Source organism: Mycteria americana, chromosome 4 (assembly GCF_035582795.1).
Source record: "Mycteria americana isolate JAX WOST 10 ecotype Jacksonville Zoo and Gardens chromosome 4, USCA_MyAme_1.0, whole genome shotgun sequence".
Taxonomy (NCBI): Eukaryota; Metazoa; Chordata; class Aves; order Ciconiiformes; family Ciconiidae; genus Mycteria; species Mycteria americana.
This window is the reverse complement of record NC_134368.1, coordinates 91235826-91252173: the sequence shown is the minus strand read 5'-3', so window position 1 is coordinate 91252173 and position 16348 is coordinate 91235826. Positions and strand designations below refer to the sequence as shown.

The following is a 16348-nucleotide window of genomic DNA, read 5'->3' as shown; positions in this document are numbered from 1 at the left end:
TGAAGTGGCCATATTCACAGATGAATACCAACTTACTTTTGATTTCAGTAATCAAAGCCTGTTCTGAACCTGCTTGAGCAGAGGGGTTAAACTATGTTTTGTATTCAAGTAGTGCTGTTACTGCTCTGTACTGTAGCAGTTAATTTTTAAAATAAAGTGTAAAGAAGTCTGCAAGACAAAGAAAAAAGCCCCCTTGTTTCAGTGGGGAGAATGCAAATGTTTGCAGTAAGTACTTTCTTCTGATTAGACCTTTCCTTTGGTGGTGAGGTCATCTAACTTAAAAAAAACAACAAACAATCCCAATGAAAAACCCAACATGAAGGCTCGAATAACTAGAGCATGTGACTAGGTCAAGACTAGTAAAATTATTCTGCTGATACTAAATTTCTTATCTATGTGAATAAATCCTAATCTCATTTTTATGGAAACAGATAATGGTCCAAAATTTTGCTAAGTACCAGGCACTTGTAAGTTTAGAAAATGACTTGGGTATACGTGCTATTGTGCCTACAGTGCAAAGCTTTGTGCTGCACAAAATATTAGATATATATGTTGTCAATAGCTATGTTAATAGGCAGCTGAGCCTTCTGGTTTCTATATGAGAAACTGAGAAGGGTCACCCCATCCTGACTTCCTGTGGTTTTGGAACAGCTTTGGGAAGCACTGGTCGAAATAGCTAGAGATCTTTGGGGAGGTTTAGGGTTTTAGTTTTTCTTAATACTGGTACGAGCTCTGCGTTAGCATGCTGCTCGCTCTGCAGTCACTATCTTAATATATGGATGTGCCAAAAAGCACACCCGGACTGTTGGATTCAAATTAAAACACTGCTTTGCTGCTCCTGCTTGGCTCAACTCTGGATGATGAGTGTCCCTCTCCCTCCAGACCTTCTCTACAGTTGCCTCCTTTCATCTTTGTGTAAAAATCTGCATGGCCACTTGCTCTTACCTTTGCTTTGTCATTCCTCCGCTGTCCTGTCCCTGTGCTGTCCCCTTAAGCAAATAACTGAGAAATCACTCTACTTAATAAAATTAATCAAGTCCACTCATCTGCCTCTCCGCTAAGACTGACTTTTTCGTGGGGGGAAAAAAGAAATTTAGCTAAGAGATAAATCCTAAAGAAACGGAAAGTTCACTACCTCTGTGAGATTTTTCTTGTGCCCTGATGTGGCTATTGATCCTCTCGCAGCTCTGGGATTTTGCAGTGGTCTTTTTTTCCCTTTCCTTTTCCTAGACTTCTCCAATAGTTGCAATCTTCCTCTAGAGTTGCTCATTTTGCATCTGCCCCACTTGTGATTTACTCCTGTCTTTCCCTTCTGTTTCTTTCCTTTCCTTCCAAAAGTATTTTAGGCTTCAGTCAGTCATCCTCTGAGCATTAAGTTTCTTGGTTAAGTCTCAGGCCAGGAGGTTATTCCAGCCAAGGTCCTACTTAGAACGTCTTACCTGCCTGAGAGAATTCTGTGGTTCTAGTCCAGTTTAATGTAATGCTGAAGATGCCTGCCTGACACTAAGCAAGTCAGGAGATAGCTTTGAATAGGTGGCCACAATCATATACTGTTGGAAGAGCTGGAAAATTACACATTTTTGTTTGCTCAAATCAAAGGGAACAATGGAAAAAACACACTTCACTTGGCCTGTTTGCTTCCTCAAAAGAGCTACAGGGAAGCGACATGGAAAACAATAAAATACCGGGAGGTGATAGTAAATGTGACAGCTTTGTGGATTTCTGGAGCGCCAGTGTAAATATACTGTCTTTTGTGGTGTCAAATAATTGTGATGGGGAAGTTGCATGTTCGCAACCCGCAGGTTTCAGGGTTAACTAAAAATAAGGGCCACAAGATGGGTGTAGCCCAAATGTGCCTATGGGAAGGGTACAGGGAGAAGTGTGTTAGCTCTAGGCTGAGCTGGCAGTGTGGAAATGTTTTGTACAAGCCTGATAAGCAGAACTGGTCACGTAACTGAGGAAAATGTAACGAGCAGGTTTTGTGCTTCTGCGCCAGCTACAGGAGAAAAGGCCAGTCTTTGTCCAGGCTAATCGGGCAGCGAGGCGGAGAAAAGGGGGAGGCATTGGTGAAGAATTGTTCCCATCACCAACTGCTCTTCCAGTTTGTTTCATTGTCAGTATTTTAATGGCATCCAGCTGATTTAAGATATGCTCAAGGTTTTTAAGGCAAGTAATTTGGTAAGAGCCATTCGCTATGTAACAAAATGGGTAGTTCAGTGATAATCTTTTTTTTGTGTCAAGATCACTCTCTCAATCTGTAGAGATAAGCTTTTTCTTTTATATGAATCATTTTAAGGTCAAATTCTATTGAAAAGAATGCAACCATGAGCAATGAAGCGGTGCTAGAGCTTGCTAGAGTCGCTGCTCTATGTTTAATAGTGGTGACTTGGCTATCTGCTCTGCTTAACATGTTGTTTCCTGACAGATGGGAGGAAGCCTAAGTGTACATCCAGTTATTCAGGTGCCAATGTATATAAACTCCTCTGCATCTTTTAAAATTGTTTTGAAATTACATTGGCATAGGCAGTTGATTCAGTTAGAGGTATTAGTAAATCACATAAAAGCAGATTTCAAGGTGTGGCCAATGGTTACTGAACTCATTTCAGAGGCAAAGAAACAACACTATTATACTGACATACAGCAAGGTCTTCCTTGTATACAAACTCATGTCTGTACAGAAGTCCCTGGGCTTGTTCGGCTTTCAGGCATGCTTTTGCCTTGATGGATGTTACCCGAAGGACAATGGGGCTGTGGGATGCTGCTTGCTCTTTTCAGTGAGCTACTGATCAAGCACTGTTAAAACAACAGCTGCTCACGTAAAGCTCATGTGGGTAGTACACTCTGGTTTTAGAGGTTGTGAAATAACTTCCTATGTGTGTTGTAGGTTGAAGATCATGTATTTTTATGCAAAACTTTTCATTTGTCCACATATATTTTTTCAAGTTGTTCATCTATGACTATGGAAACTTTATGTAACTTCTAAAAAAGAAGCTCAGTAGCGTAGGATCATTTGCACAAAAGCTAGGCACTTACTCTTTAGCTAGCTGTTAACTTTTCAAGCTTGAATTTCTTTTCTAAATGGATTTTCTGAAGGCCACTTGTCATAATGTGAACAATAGACTACTTTTCAGACATCTTTGACCAGGCTCTGTCCCATGCAGTCTGAAATCAGACTTGAGTTAATCTCCTGGCGTAAGGGAGAAGGGGCATTGAGTGCTGTTAGGCGAATTCCTCTGTCATCATGCCCAAGGAGGAGAGAAACAAAAGTGGAATAATCAATTTCCAATGCAGTCCTTGGGATTATTTTTTTTCCACCCATCTCTGTGATGCCACTTCTTGGGCTGAGACGAAGGTTTTTTTAGTGCAGTATCAGTTGTCAGTCTTGAGTCTCTGAGTCTCTTCAGTTACTTTCCTCAGTCTGCCTTTTCTTCTAGTACCTGAGGGGGAATGAAAGCAGCCGAGACTCCATAATTAAGCTTGTTGAAGAACGCATTGTTGGAGTCTCATGGGTCTGGCTTGTTGCCTACACAGTGTGCTGGAATCACTACATGTTGATCTGTAAATTATATTGCTACATCACTTTAATTATAGCCTTGTTCTCTCTTTAATATCTCAGTTGCTTTCTTTGTGTGTTGCAGGACTCTGCCAATGATCAACGTTTCTTCTCTTGTCTAGTTTTATGAACCTGGTTAAAGGTGGTTTGCTGAGTCACTTTTTTTGGTGACCCTGGGCAATGCTCTATCCATAATTAACAAATGAATCCTAACCAGTAAATGGGTTGCAGTCTCAGTCTACTAACAAGTGAAGCATGATCATGGAGTTGTTGAGTACTCCTAAAACTACTTGAGAAAGTCCTGGTGTAGGTATTACTTGGGTACTGCAATATACTTGATGGGAATGGCTTATGTTTTTTTTACTAGGAGTGGGAAATACTTGGGTATTATGGCTAAGGACAAAGTAGTCAAAATAGGGTATGGTTAGCCCTTAGTTTGAGTGTCTGAGCCTGTTTCATTTGGCAAACTAAGGCTTTGTTGTTGTGTTTATCATTTAGTCTTTCTTAGTGGCATTAGTGGATATAATATTTTTAACCTTTTGTTTAGATTCATCTCTTCTGAATAAATGAAGAAAGTGACTATGAAAGCACAGCATCTACCTTCTGTTTCCATCAATGAGGAGAAGTTCTTAACCAGGTAAATTATTAAAAAAAAATTAATGACTCTGCTGCTTTCTTTCAAGTTACTCTAAATTTACTCCTGAACAGGCGATCCTGTAGAGAGCTGAGCCTGTAGCAGCAGCAGTTCCTACAGCTTGCTCTCTGAAGCGTCTACAGAACAAAGTTGCCCTTTATATGGATTTCAAAGAACAGAGCGTTAAACCTTTTGGTCTGTGGATTTTGTCATTAGGTAGAACAGCACTTTTAGAGGATACTAAAATAAAATTCCAAACTAGAGAACATGACCTTCCTGTGTTTGAAATCTATTGGAATTGAACATAAGTTCTGGTGTTTAACTTGAGCTCTGCTTGTTTGAGGTATGGGGTTTTGTCTGCAGTTCCAGATAGCAGGGTTTCTTTGCAGAAAGACTTATCGGGCTGCCACCTCTATTCTGTGGCGAGTCTAAGTGGTTCTTTAACCTACTTGTAAAAAGATTGGAAGTGCACTCAAACTGTATTTCGTAGGATGTGTTCCCGCAGTCAAATCTGGCTGGTAGGATTTTTTCCTAAAGCTGCCATAAACCCGGAGCCTCCTGGTGTATAGCTCCATCCCCTTTTTAGGGGATTCATTTTTTCCCTTGCTGACCAGAGCACAGGAGCTGGAAGAGGGGGCTCTCTTCTCACTTCATTTCCATCCCTCTTGATGTTCCCATGGGAAGAAACTAACTGTAAATGCACCCAGGGATGGGGCCTGTGATAGAATTGCTCATGCTGCAATAGGTATTTGCATCTGAATCCTGATATTCTATATGTGGCATGAGCAGTGCTGTTGATTTCCTCCTTTTTAAGGAAGGGTGTCAGAGCTTTGACCAAAGCACACAGACAATAAATGCATCTCTCCCCTTTTCCTGAAGAGTTGTTCCCTTTATACTGCTACTAATTTGGGACATAGTGCCTTTGTGTCAGAGGTAATAAACCTGTGTGAACTTTCATATACTTGGCATAGAAAAGCATTTGGATATGTACTCCATGAGCCATTGTCTCTGGGGTTTCATTCCCCTGTATATTTGCCTGTTAAAGTGGTGAAACGTGGATCCTGGTCAAGACCCTTCTGCATTACAGCCATGGTTTAAAGTACTGTTCAAGTTCGGTTGCCTTGTGAAAAACCAAGAGTTTCAAGAATGACTAACGTATTCCGTATGCACTCAAGCTTGCTTCCAATGTAATTTCCAGACTATTGTTCCTCATCTATATTTTAAATCTGCTGTTACGTTACTCCTCTTTCAGTTGTATCGTGCACATCTTGCTGATGTGGCAAGCCTGCTGTTGGGGAGTTGCACAATGGCTGGATGAAAAGGCTGACCAAAGCATGTGGGATTATTTGGCTGGCTGAACTATTGTGTCTTTAAGCATAACTGCCATGAATATCTGGGGGTAAATGCGTAGGGCACAGAGGAGAAGAGGACACAGGTGACTTGTCCTGGGTTAGTGTTTTGAGTGAACATAATCTGGGCTCTGTTGTGGTTTACCACCGGGGCACTTGACCTTACAGCTCCCTTGTATCCTCCCTTCATTACTGAAAAAAGTGGCGAATCTGCTGTAAATGTTACCTTTTTGGGGTTTGTCTCCAAGTTGTTCTACCAGTCACTTAGCATTGGCTTCCCTTAATGGCTGCATTTGGCTGTCACAAAGCTGTGCTGTGAGGAACAGTCTTGCAACACAACAGAGCCACAGATTTTCTGGCACTCTGAAGAGTGTAACTCTGAAGAGGTGGTGATCTGCCCGTTGGTTAGGGCAGACTTGGGGCCTTTGTACTGAAGATGTGTTACAATAAGACTTGTTCTGGAGCTAGTAGGCTGGTGCATGGGTTCCTCCTTTCTGGGGCTAAAAGAGAGATTCTCTTTTCTAATTTCTCTCCACTACACAAGGACAAACAAGCCCGTGAGAGCTGCTGTTAAATCTCTCCCTCGGGGCCTTTCTAATGGCTTGTGTGGTTCGTCACTGTTGGTTGCACTAACACAAGGCTAAACCTGAAAGATTCATTTCTGCCAACTTCTGTGGAAGTTAATGAGAATTTTTCCTAGACAAGGCAAGAAACTAAGCGAAAGTCTTCAGAGCTTGCTCTGAGAAACAGAATCTGCCTGAGAGATAATCCTTACCACATCACTTAGTGCTTTTAGCCTATGATTTTATTTGCCTTTGCAGCCAACGTGGACTAAGAGTAATAGATGGGCCTCTGTGTGACCCAAGTCCTTAATGTATTCTTAATCTGTCTTCAGGGAACTGATCTCCCCAACTTTCTACTTGGAAAAAGCTTGCAAAATAACAGCTGTTAATAAAATGATTGCCAAAGGTATTAGGCTGCAAAGTATAAAGACGTGTTAAGCAGCTCGCAAGCCAGATCAGCAGGTCTATCACAACATCTGTCAAAAAAACCTACTTATCTCCTACTTGCAGGTTAATCTGACATTGCATCTGGGTTTAGCCTGTGTATGAGGCCAAAAAGTGCTTAATTGTGTTTATCGTTAGCCAGCGTGATCAAAATTTCACTTCTATCTGATTCATCTCTAAGTCTATTAAAACTTTCCCTTTTGGTGGGATGACGTGAATACAATCCCTCATAGCTCACAAGACACGAAGAACCTGCAATGAGCTATTTTAACACAATGAAAAGAAAGGCTTTCACCACCTGTATTCATAGCATTTAAGATCAAAGTGAGTTGAAGTCTGTTGGAAATGCTGTTTTGGAGCCCCACACTCTGTTGATAAAGCCACTCAAATATTTTTTGGGGAGTTGCAGTAACTTAGGTAAGTAAATAATTTGCATCCAGAGCGTTAGAAGGGAATGCAGTTAACCTTGTTGAGTTTAGTGGTGCAGCACTTGTCCTAATGTTACCTGCTGAGTAAAAGCCCTGTTGATCTTTTCCCTTTGTACCATGGAAGAAGGCTCACCAAACAACAGGATGCTGCCAAGGTCATTTTATTAAGTGGGATAAGGGAGGGAGAGGGTGTGCCAGGGAAAGCTTTTCACTCGCCCCCTCTGCATGCGTGTCGGCCCCAAACACAGCATATACACGTTAACTGGCCTCCCTGCTCCCCCTGCTTCCCTCTCCAGTGTGGCAGCAGCCAAGCCTGGAGGAAGGCCAAGTTCCCGCTGACCAGTCTCAGTGTCGGGCTCTCGGGCAACAGCGTCCATCACTCCTACTTAGGCACTCTGCTTGGACGCAGTGTCAGATATGTGCCTGCCTTGCCCCAAAGGAAGATGCAGGTGCTAGAGGTCTGTATACTGTGTAGAGACTCACAGCATGGTAGAGTTCTGCTTAGTGTTATTCAGAGATGCTGTGTTGTGCAGGTGCTTTGGGTATGTGTAAATGGTGAGAGGTGACTGAAACACCATCCTGCACAAGGCACTTGCTTTGAGCTCTCGGAGAGCTTGTAGGCAGGGGAGGCTGAAGGTGGAAGAAGAGCACGTGTGTCATAAGCCACAGAAGAGGGTGTACGCTGCCGGAGTAAGACTATGACAGTCCCAGGAGAAATACTTTTGTTGTCTTATTGGTACACTTAAAATCATACATAGCAGTTTCCAACCAAAATGATTTGTATTTCTTTGTGTAATCCATCCTCCTTCGATCCTCTTGCACTGATTTTTTTGGAGTTTCTTGATATCTTAGGTGAGATCCCCTGAGCAACACTGACTTTAAGTTTACACAGTCAACTGTGCAGCCATTTAAACAGTCCGTTTGAGTAAATTGAGTTACAATCTGATCAGAGAGAGATGCTCTGAAATAATATCCATTTCCCTCCTGAAAATATCCTTCTGAACTGCTTTGCAGTGATGGACAAGCTGATCCTGTTCCTAGAGGAGAGATCACCCTTAGGTTTGTCATCTCTGATAAGGGTGCGACTGTCACCGTTGATAATGTCCTTGTGTTCTGGAACGTGGGTGTGTTGTGGCTGTTACAGGAAAACAGCTGTTGAAAATTCTGCTGAAACTACTCATGCCAGTGTTTCCAATGCCCTGAGGCCGTACTGTAAAGTTCCTCTCTAAATGCATCTCTCTCAAAAGGTGGTGTGTAATACTTGGCATATAGTCTTAGTCCATACGTTCCTGCACCTCTGACGTTATTTCTTTGTTCTTGGTGAACTCTGTTGAAATCTAAAAGTGTAATTTCTACTGAGCATTGTTCCCATGTGTGATTTGTTGTTCAGTGACAGTGCTATAAGTCAATTTTTGGTTTTGGGGTGGGGGGGGTTTTGAGTTTTTTTTTTTTAACTTAAAATTGGTGTAGGAGTTGTAATAATACTTCTGATGGTACTTGGGTCTTGAAAAGTTTCAGTAGGTCTCTGTGGAACTTACTGTGAGAAGAGTTTGCAAATGCTGTCTGTTCTGCCTGTGGTTCAGCTGCTATAATATTTCATACTAGACAAAAACATGGCAATAATAAACACTATTTGGAAACAAAGTTGGTGTCTTCACTCACCACTGCAAGACAGTACATTAAACCATCTTGATCGTTAGTCATCTCAGTTGATGCTTAAAGATTGTCCGTAAGGAAGAATTCATCTGCGTCCATGCCATTGTTTCCCATGTTTAATTATCTCTGCTGGTGGAAATTGCTTTCTTGAATTATAATCTAAATAATCTTTGTTTAATTGGTGTGGGGAAGAACGTTTCATTCTTGATGGTCCTGAAATACGTATCACTTAATTCTTTTTTTTGGTCCTCCTTAGCCTGAGCTGCAACTTGCTTTTTGTCTTCACGGTTCATGCCACTTATCGCTCCCCCTGCTCTTCTTTGGACCCTGTCAACTTGGTGTGTATCCTTCTTCACAAGTAGTGCTAAGAAGGCAGAGTACTTTGGCCGAATGTGGCCTTGAGCTGGAATTCAAGCAGCCTTGCTCTGAACAGGGTATTCCCATGTGCGTCTCCTTGAACGGTGGTTACTTCTCATACAACAGCGTGGCTCTGCTGACTTGGGATCAGCAGCTGCTTAGCAGGAACCGGAAGGTGCTTTTCCACAGCACCGGCGCCGAAGCAATCATCTCCCAGCCGGCGTTTGTGCAACGTGGCACCTGGCGCTCCTCACCTGTTTACAAGGGCTGTGTCGGTGATGCGGGCTGCGCACAGCACCGCTGCTGTTAGCTCAGGAGGGAGCGGCGTTCGCGCCGGCTGTCGGTGGAGGGCTGGCGTTGCCCTGCACTATGACTTTACCCACCCGGGGTGCTGCAGGAGTGCTGTCTGTGCACCTGCAGCCTGCTCAGGATCGCAGGGTGTTGCGTAGCCCGGTCTCTGCTGAAATTGCCCAGGAGGTTTGGAAATTGCATAGTTAAAAGCCAGTAGCTAAAGTTCTTTCTTTCCAAAGTTGCCAAAGGGAGGAGGAGGTGGCTGTGGCCTAGAAACTGGGATGTGTGGTAGCTCTCATTTGGTTACTTTGAAATGCCATCAAATTTGAAACATTTGCTGAAACCCTCTTCTGCAGCTTTGTGAGCTTATCAGGGATGCAGACAGGCGTAGTTATCTCTGGTGGTGGTTCTTTATTATTAGTTTTAAACATCATTAGCACCAGGCGTGCCTCACGTTGCCTTCCTGCCTCAACGCCATGTTTTCAAAGCAGAATGTTATGCTGCTTTATTTTTATTTGCATCATGAATTTCTGTTTGAAACCCGAGGTGATGGGCAGGTTTATAATCCTTGCTTGTTGGCAGAGGTTCTCTTCACCTCCATCCTTTCTTCTCTGAGCAAAGACTTAGTACAAAGCTGTTATGCTTCAAGCAGAAGGAAACTGAAATGTTTTGTTTAGGCATACTGTAGCTATTTTGAAATAAGAGGAGTATCTGATAAAATATAAAAACCCAATGGAAGCCATCACGTGGGGAAAACACATTGTAACCTAACTAAAATAATCTGCACGGGAGCATTGTTCCTGTTTGCTTCCCCCTCATGCCTATAACAGAAGTCCAAAGTACAAGCTAATCTGGGGCAGTGTTAGTCACGCTGTGACTAATTAATTTCCTCTGTATCAGGTCTTTAAAGCAGCAACTTATAAGCAACCCAGTATCCTGGCAAAATTTTACTCCCGGAAAATGCTGTATTAATCATTAACAAACCTGTACAAAGGTGCAGTGGGTAACGCAGATACAGGGGGTTACCCTGCTGCTTAGCACCTGGATTTTACAGTGATAGAGATGTTAAAAAATTATTCTTTTCACTGTGATCTTTTATTCTAGAGAGGAGCTCAGTTCTCTTCTGAAGACTTACAACTCTTACTATTCTGATCAAGAAAATCTGCAACTGTCACATAATCAGGTAAGGATCTATGTAAAAAGAATACAAAAAGCACAAGGTAATAGTAGGAAAAGCACTAATGCGCGCTGATGTTTAATGTGGCTACACCACTGTAGGATACCTGTTCTGCATTAGTATATTAGATGGAATGTACTAACTGTATAGATTACATATAACTTATATACTAATGTATATACGCTGTATATGTCACTAATATTATATATATATACAGTGTATATATCACTGTAATAAAAACACCACAGCAAGTGCTAGAGTCCAATGCTGTGAGGAGAAGAGAGCAGAAATAGGTGTGTTCAGACTAGTGGGAGTTGCAGGTTTTTAACACTGTCATCTCCTCGCCCTCCCATTCCTTAGCGTGTCACAGGAAGTCGTTCTTTGGGTTGATCTCAAGGCTTACAGCGGTAGCTGGGCGGGAGCAGTACTGCAGATAGTTCTGTGGGGTGCAGTCCCCCCCTCAGCGGGGACCCGCAGTGTGTAATGGCAGGACTGCTGTCGCTCGGGTCAAGGAGAGAGTGCCGCGCTCTCCTCGAATCTGAACCTTTAGTACAGAGAAAACGCTCGTAAGCGTAGCCCCAGGAATGCATCCTCTCTGGAGACCAGAAGGGCCTGTGGAGCTGAGGGATGGATGAAAGCATGAATCGCGTGTCTCGCACCACAGAGTCCTTGGTTTAGAGGTTTGAATTTCCTCCTTCGCAGGCTGCGTTTCTGTTGTTTTGCTGATATCGGGATCCAAAAGGACAGTAGAGCAATTCTGGGCAAAAATGGTCTGAAAATGGGCAGTCCTCCTTTCTCTGTCCCAGCTCATTCTGCAGTGACAGAATTCTATGTCAGCAAGAATGGGGGCCGATAACATGTTTTGGACTGATGCAGTGCCCTGCGTCAAGGACCATTTCATTAGCTGCTGCTTCCTCCTTCACCAGCAGTCGTTCTTCCCCTTTACCACCTTCTTAGCACCCTGGTTTCAGAAGAGCTAGTCATGCAAGTAGAACAAATAGGATTTGACTTGTAATTGTATGGAATTATGGACATGTTGGTTGCAAAACCTCCTGGTCAAAGTCAGAGCAGTGCTGACAGGAGATCAGGTCAGCTGCAGTTTTAGCTAGCTGTTTTGGAAATATCTTAAGCGTGGAGATTACACAGCCTCTCTAGGTGACCTGTGCCAGGGCTGTGTCAGCCTCAGCAATTTCATCGTATTCCTGTTGATTTGAGGGGAAATTGATTGTTATTACTTGATTATTATTACTCGATTATTATGCAGCACTCCTTACTCCTTTTTTTTTTCCCAGCAAGAAGGAAGCAAACCATTTATTGAAGGAATCCTGTCCATATTCTGGGGAGTCCGACATCCTATCCGATTAAAAATTCAGGATGAGAAGCAGATACCCTCTTTTCTAACCCTGAAGTCAACAGAGAATGTGGGTTTGTTCCCTAGTAAAAGGTAACGTGTTAACTGCCGGAAGGAGGAGGCAGGCTAGTATTTCAAGACAGCTCATGTAGGTGGCTTCAATGGACATGGCTGGTTGCATATCCCAGATTCCCCAAAGGCTGTGGTGGTCGCTCTGCAGCAGGGCTCTGTAACTGCCGTGGTCTTTCCACAGCTTCTGCTGGGCAGAAAGATGAATCTTTGTAGCATCTTTGTTGTGTCTGTTTGACTTTCAGCTTAAGAACAGCTGAGAAGGTGGAGGAGGCTGTTCTTGTCTATACTGGCTATTCCCACATGAGTACAGCAAAGTTTGTGTATAAAAAAATAACCAACCCCCCCCAGGTATATATGTACACCTAATAACATTGGTAGCCCCTGAAAGACGTCATGTTGGTGCGCATTCTACAGCATGAAGCAAAAAGCTGGTAGGTTAGTGCTAAGTGATGGTCTATCGTAGGTTACCTTCCCAGGCCCTTCAGGTGTGACACCATCTCTTCTCAAGGCAAAGGTCAAGCCAGGGAATGAATACTGGCTTTGTCCATGCAAAATCTCCTGTGAAAACCCCTTAGGAGTTCACACAGATGGGCTGCTCCTTCAGGCTGCTGCCTGTGACGTTTCATGTCTGAGTGCGTTGTGCTGAGCTGACCCCTGCTAGATTTGCCCTATCTTCACAAACTGATGTAGGTTCTTAGAGTATTTCTTCTTTCTGTTTTGAACACTATTTCCCAAGCCTTGGTTGGTGAATTTTGAGTTGTACCTGATGAGCTGAAGCTGAGTAATGTGTAATATGGAGGCTGAGCCACATTTAACCTGAATGACTCCCTGGTAAATTATGTATTTCAGAGCTCGTATTGTTAATTATCCATTGTCTGAGATGGGCATGTGGTACATGTTTGAATTGTGGATGTAATTCTACCATCGTTGCAGCTGTGGAGTTCAGTGAAGTCAGGGACAGTCTTCCTCCCCATCTCTTGCTGTTGAAATGAAGGGATGTAACCTGTCAGGGGTAACCAGCAAAGAACTCGAGTCTGAGGCAAACCTGGTTCTCTTGGTTTACCTTGACCAGGTTTATTGGTCCAGGGTGCATGTGGCCTGTAGGATAGGGTCCAGCCTGGCAGTTGAAGTTATGCTTTGCCTTTTATTTCTTAAAGTTATGACTGGTGGAGGTCTGAATCTTAAAGTAAACATTAATTCATGATCACAGAAATGTGAAGCTGCCCTGACATGCTTTAAGGTATGCAGAGCAGCTTGACTGTTTCATCTTAAATGAACTTTTTAAATGCAAGGAACACAACTGAGATCGTCGTTTGGCGTGTTCATTGCAGTTAGTAGAATATTGTTTTGAATATACATAGGAAATGAATTTTTAATATTTTCCTACAAATTGGTTTATTCTCAGTCAGAGCAGCAACTGGCCAAAGACTTTCTGCTAGAGAGTTTATGCAATGATTTATGGAAATATTGGCATAAAGGAAGTTGGCTTTTAAAACGGGCTGGACTGAATTCCCTGCTCTCGTACGGGACTGGTTTGGATAGCACGAGGGGCTGGTATGGTAATTCAATCCTTCATGTCCCTGTCTGTATAACAGACGTGATGCGTCCTGTGACTGTTTAAACCATGATATGTGTGTGTGTTCTGTATGCCTGGTATCCTACATGTGATAAATCCAGGGCATTGCTATAAGATAGATAAAGAATTACTGCAAATTATTTAAGGGACATCATCTTCGATGTTCAACAGGCTCTAAATAGGATTGTGCTACTTTGGGGATCTCTAGTCATATCACACTTTACTAACTAATTTTATTATGACATAAACTAAAATTACTGGCTTTGTATACCACATTGAAGTCTGTAGTCGTGTTCTATAAAGTTTTGAACAGGGATAGCAAGGTATTACGTGAAGCCTGGCTACAGGATAAATTGAGATCACTGAGTTAACGAGGAGTAATTAACTATAAATGTATGTTTGGTATTTCAGGGGAATGACACGCTGGGGAGAATTTGATGATCTACATCATATTAGCGGGGAGACATTGAAATCTACTGAAGAAAAGCCAGACCTTGAGATAAGTTAGTGTCGGTGCTCTTAGGTTCACTACAAATTCTTTGTTCTGTGACTGTGCAAAAATAATTTGACACATTAGGCCTTCCTGACCAGTAAATGGAAATCTCTTTCTGTCTCTGCTTAGCATGTATTACGTGCTAGTGAAACACTGCCATATGACTGGTTAGTGAACACATTGCCGTGCCGGTAACTTTTCAAACGGCTAGTGCTAACGGGCTGTGCTTTCACCAAAGAGATCATTCCCGAGAAGTGAACAAAATAGCAAACTGTGGCCACTGCAGACAGCCTATTGCTCTGCATTGTATGCCTATGCCTTGCTCCTCTCCCACTCCCCTCACCCACCCAAAAAAAAAAAAAATTCTCCACCAAGAACCTTCTTCCTGTGGGGGTGCTGGCAAGGAGGGTAGAGCAGCTGTACAATATGCTGATGCAGTTTCATTTTGCCCAGATTATTCATGTTATGAAAGCCGCACTCTGAAGTCCAAGAGCGAGCAGGAACATGATTGTGCTACGCTGCCCAGGGCCGTCAGCAACGCTGCGGCTGTGCGGAAGAGGACCAAGTTGCCCATGATAGCGAGGACAGAAGTAGAAACTCACCGGTTTTCAATTAATGGCCACTTCTACAACTACGCGGTACGAATGTTTATGCTTGTCTTTAATCACCTGAGGTAGGTACTGGGACAAATGAAAATGCCCAGCAAGCTTCTGGACCTCCCCTGAACCCCCCTAGCCAAGAGGGGCACTCCCTGCTGGCCCCCCTGTGTGGCCAGGCCGGTGTTACTGGGCCTTGGGCTCAACCCCTGGGGTTTGTTTTTGGGGTCTGCTCCAGAAGGTGGGTTTGAAGTGTGCACGGCCACTGCACGGTGGGGGTCCGTGGGGGTCCTGCATACCAGGGGTGCTCTCCTGAGGACTCCGCCTGCCCTTTGCTTTATGGCAACAGTGGCAGCATACCTGACAGCTTGCTTTGTACCAGAGCTGTGCTGGTTTATATCCGGTTGAGTCCCAGCCATTGAGTACAGCAGTCCTCATACTCATGCCCTTTTGCTGCTGTTTTTGTTCCTAGACATCAGTTTTTACTCCAGCTTTTGGATCAGAAACCAAAATAAGAATAAACAGCCAGATGAGAACAAGACAAGTAATAGAACAATTGCTTCGAAAGTTTAAGGTAACTCTGCGTGTTTGCAGAAGCAAGTGCAGATCTGTTCTAGAAATGTTAACTCACACGTGTCACACCAGTGCTGCGTGAAAGGCAGGAGATAACTGGGAGGGGATAGCGCATAGAATAGAGCATAGAACAAAGGCACATGGGCCATTTGTAAGGAATGGGTTGGTTTTATTTTACAACTGTTTCACGGCTGTTTGAGTCTAGAAGAGGTATATTGGGTGTATAGTGTGCAGCGAAGGAAGAACTACAGAACCGCTTCTCTATTAACTCAGGCACAGGAGGGGAAAACGCTGCTGCACTTGCAGCGTTTCCCAGCACGGAGAAGGGTGTTTGACTGCAGACGGCCGTGCTTCCCTCTAGTGACGGGCACTAGGACTGTGTTTTGCTTGAGACACAAGGAATTCTCTTTCAGCCCTCTTCTAGTGGCTGGGATAAGCATTGTTAGATACGGGCATGTAGAAAGCTCCAGAAAGCCAGAGAGTTAAAACTCGTGCTCAAGATCAGTGCCATACTGTCTGAAATGACTTTTTTTTTCCTTGGAGTTTTTTGTGCCATGTGCCATTAACATAATTGTACCCAGACAGAAATATGTTTACCATTGGTGCTGAATGTTTCTCCAAAATCTTTATTCTATGTGGCTTTTTAGTGTACAATTTTTGATAATTCTCCATTTAACTTGTCTAGAGACTTTGCTATTGCAGGATTACTTCATACGGTTAGTAAGACTTGGTCATGAAATACTAAAAGAATACTTCTATGAATAATAACAGAAGGAATGGAGTTACAGAGCAGGCTGTGAAGTTGTAGAAACTAAGCTGAAAAATGGGTGTTCAAAAGGACTGCTTTTTTCTGAATGTGGCTGTGTGGGCAAGCGGATAGGCAGAGGCCGCAGGGTTTTCCCTAATGGTAATACTCTCGGCAAATATGCGAGTCACCTGAAAAGCAAGTTGTATGAAGTAGTTAAGGATGCTCCAAGGAAACAAGACTGGAAAGATCTGGTGTTGTGTAAGAGGGTATGTTGCTGATCCGGGCAATATGGTCATGTAAGCAATCATGAGGTGGTGGAGTAGAGGGACAATGAACATGGCAGTAGAGCTTTATCTTCCCCAAATCCAGTATCTTTTAACTTTTACACAGACAGGATCCCAGTCTCGGACTTTGATTTAAATATCTGAGTTGAGAAGCACAGAGAATATCTGCTGGCAGTGACATGCTAGGAAAGTGTATCAGTCAG

General features: G+C 43.2%; 1 protein-coding gene across 8 annotated transcripts in view; it reads left to right on the top strand.

Moving 5' to 3' along the window:
* RASSF6 (Ras association domain family member 6) overlaps positions 1 to 16348 on the top strand; it is a 90684-nt gene that overhangs the window by 71748 nt on the left and 2588 nt on the right. For all 8 annotated transcript variants that reach the window (XM_075501346.1, XM_075501348.1, XM_075501345.1 and 5 more), the window contains 6 exons: positions 4101 to 4190; positions 10380 to 10458; positions 11745 to 11896; positions 13863 to 13954; positions 14398 to 14582; positions 15013 to 15114. In XM_075501346.1, the coding sequence (XP_075357461.1) occupies positions 4120 to 4190; positions 10380 to 10458; positions 11745 to 11896; positions 13863 to 13954; positions 14398 to 14582; positions 15013 to 15114 (681 nt within the window). In that variant the 5' untranslated portion in view covers positions 4101 to 4119. The remainder of the gene's footprint in view (positions 1 to 4100; positions 4191 to 10379; positions 10459 to 11744; positions 11897 to 13862; positions 13955 to 14397; positions 14583 to 15012; positions 15115 to 16348) is intronic.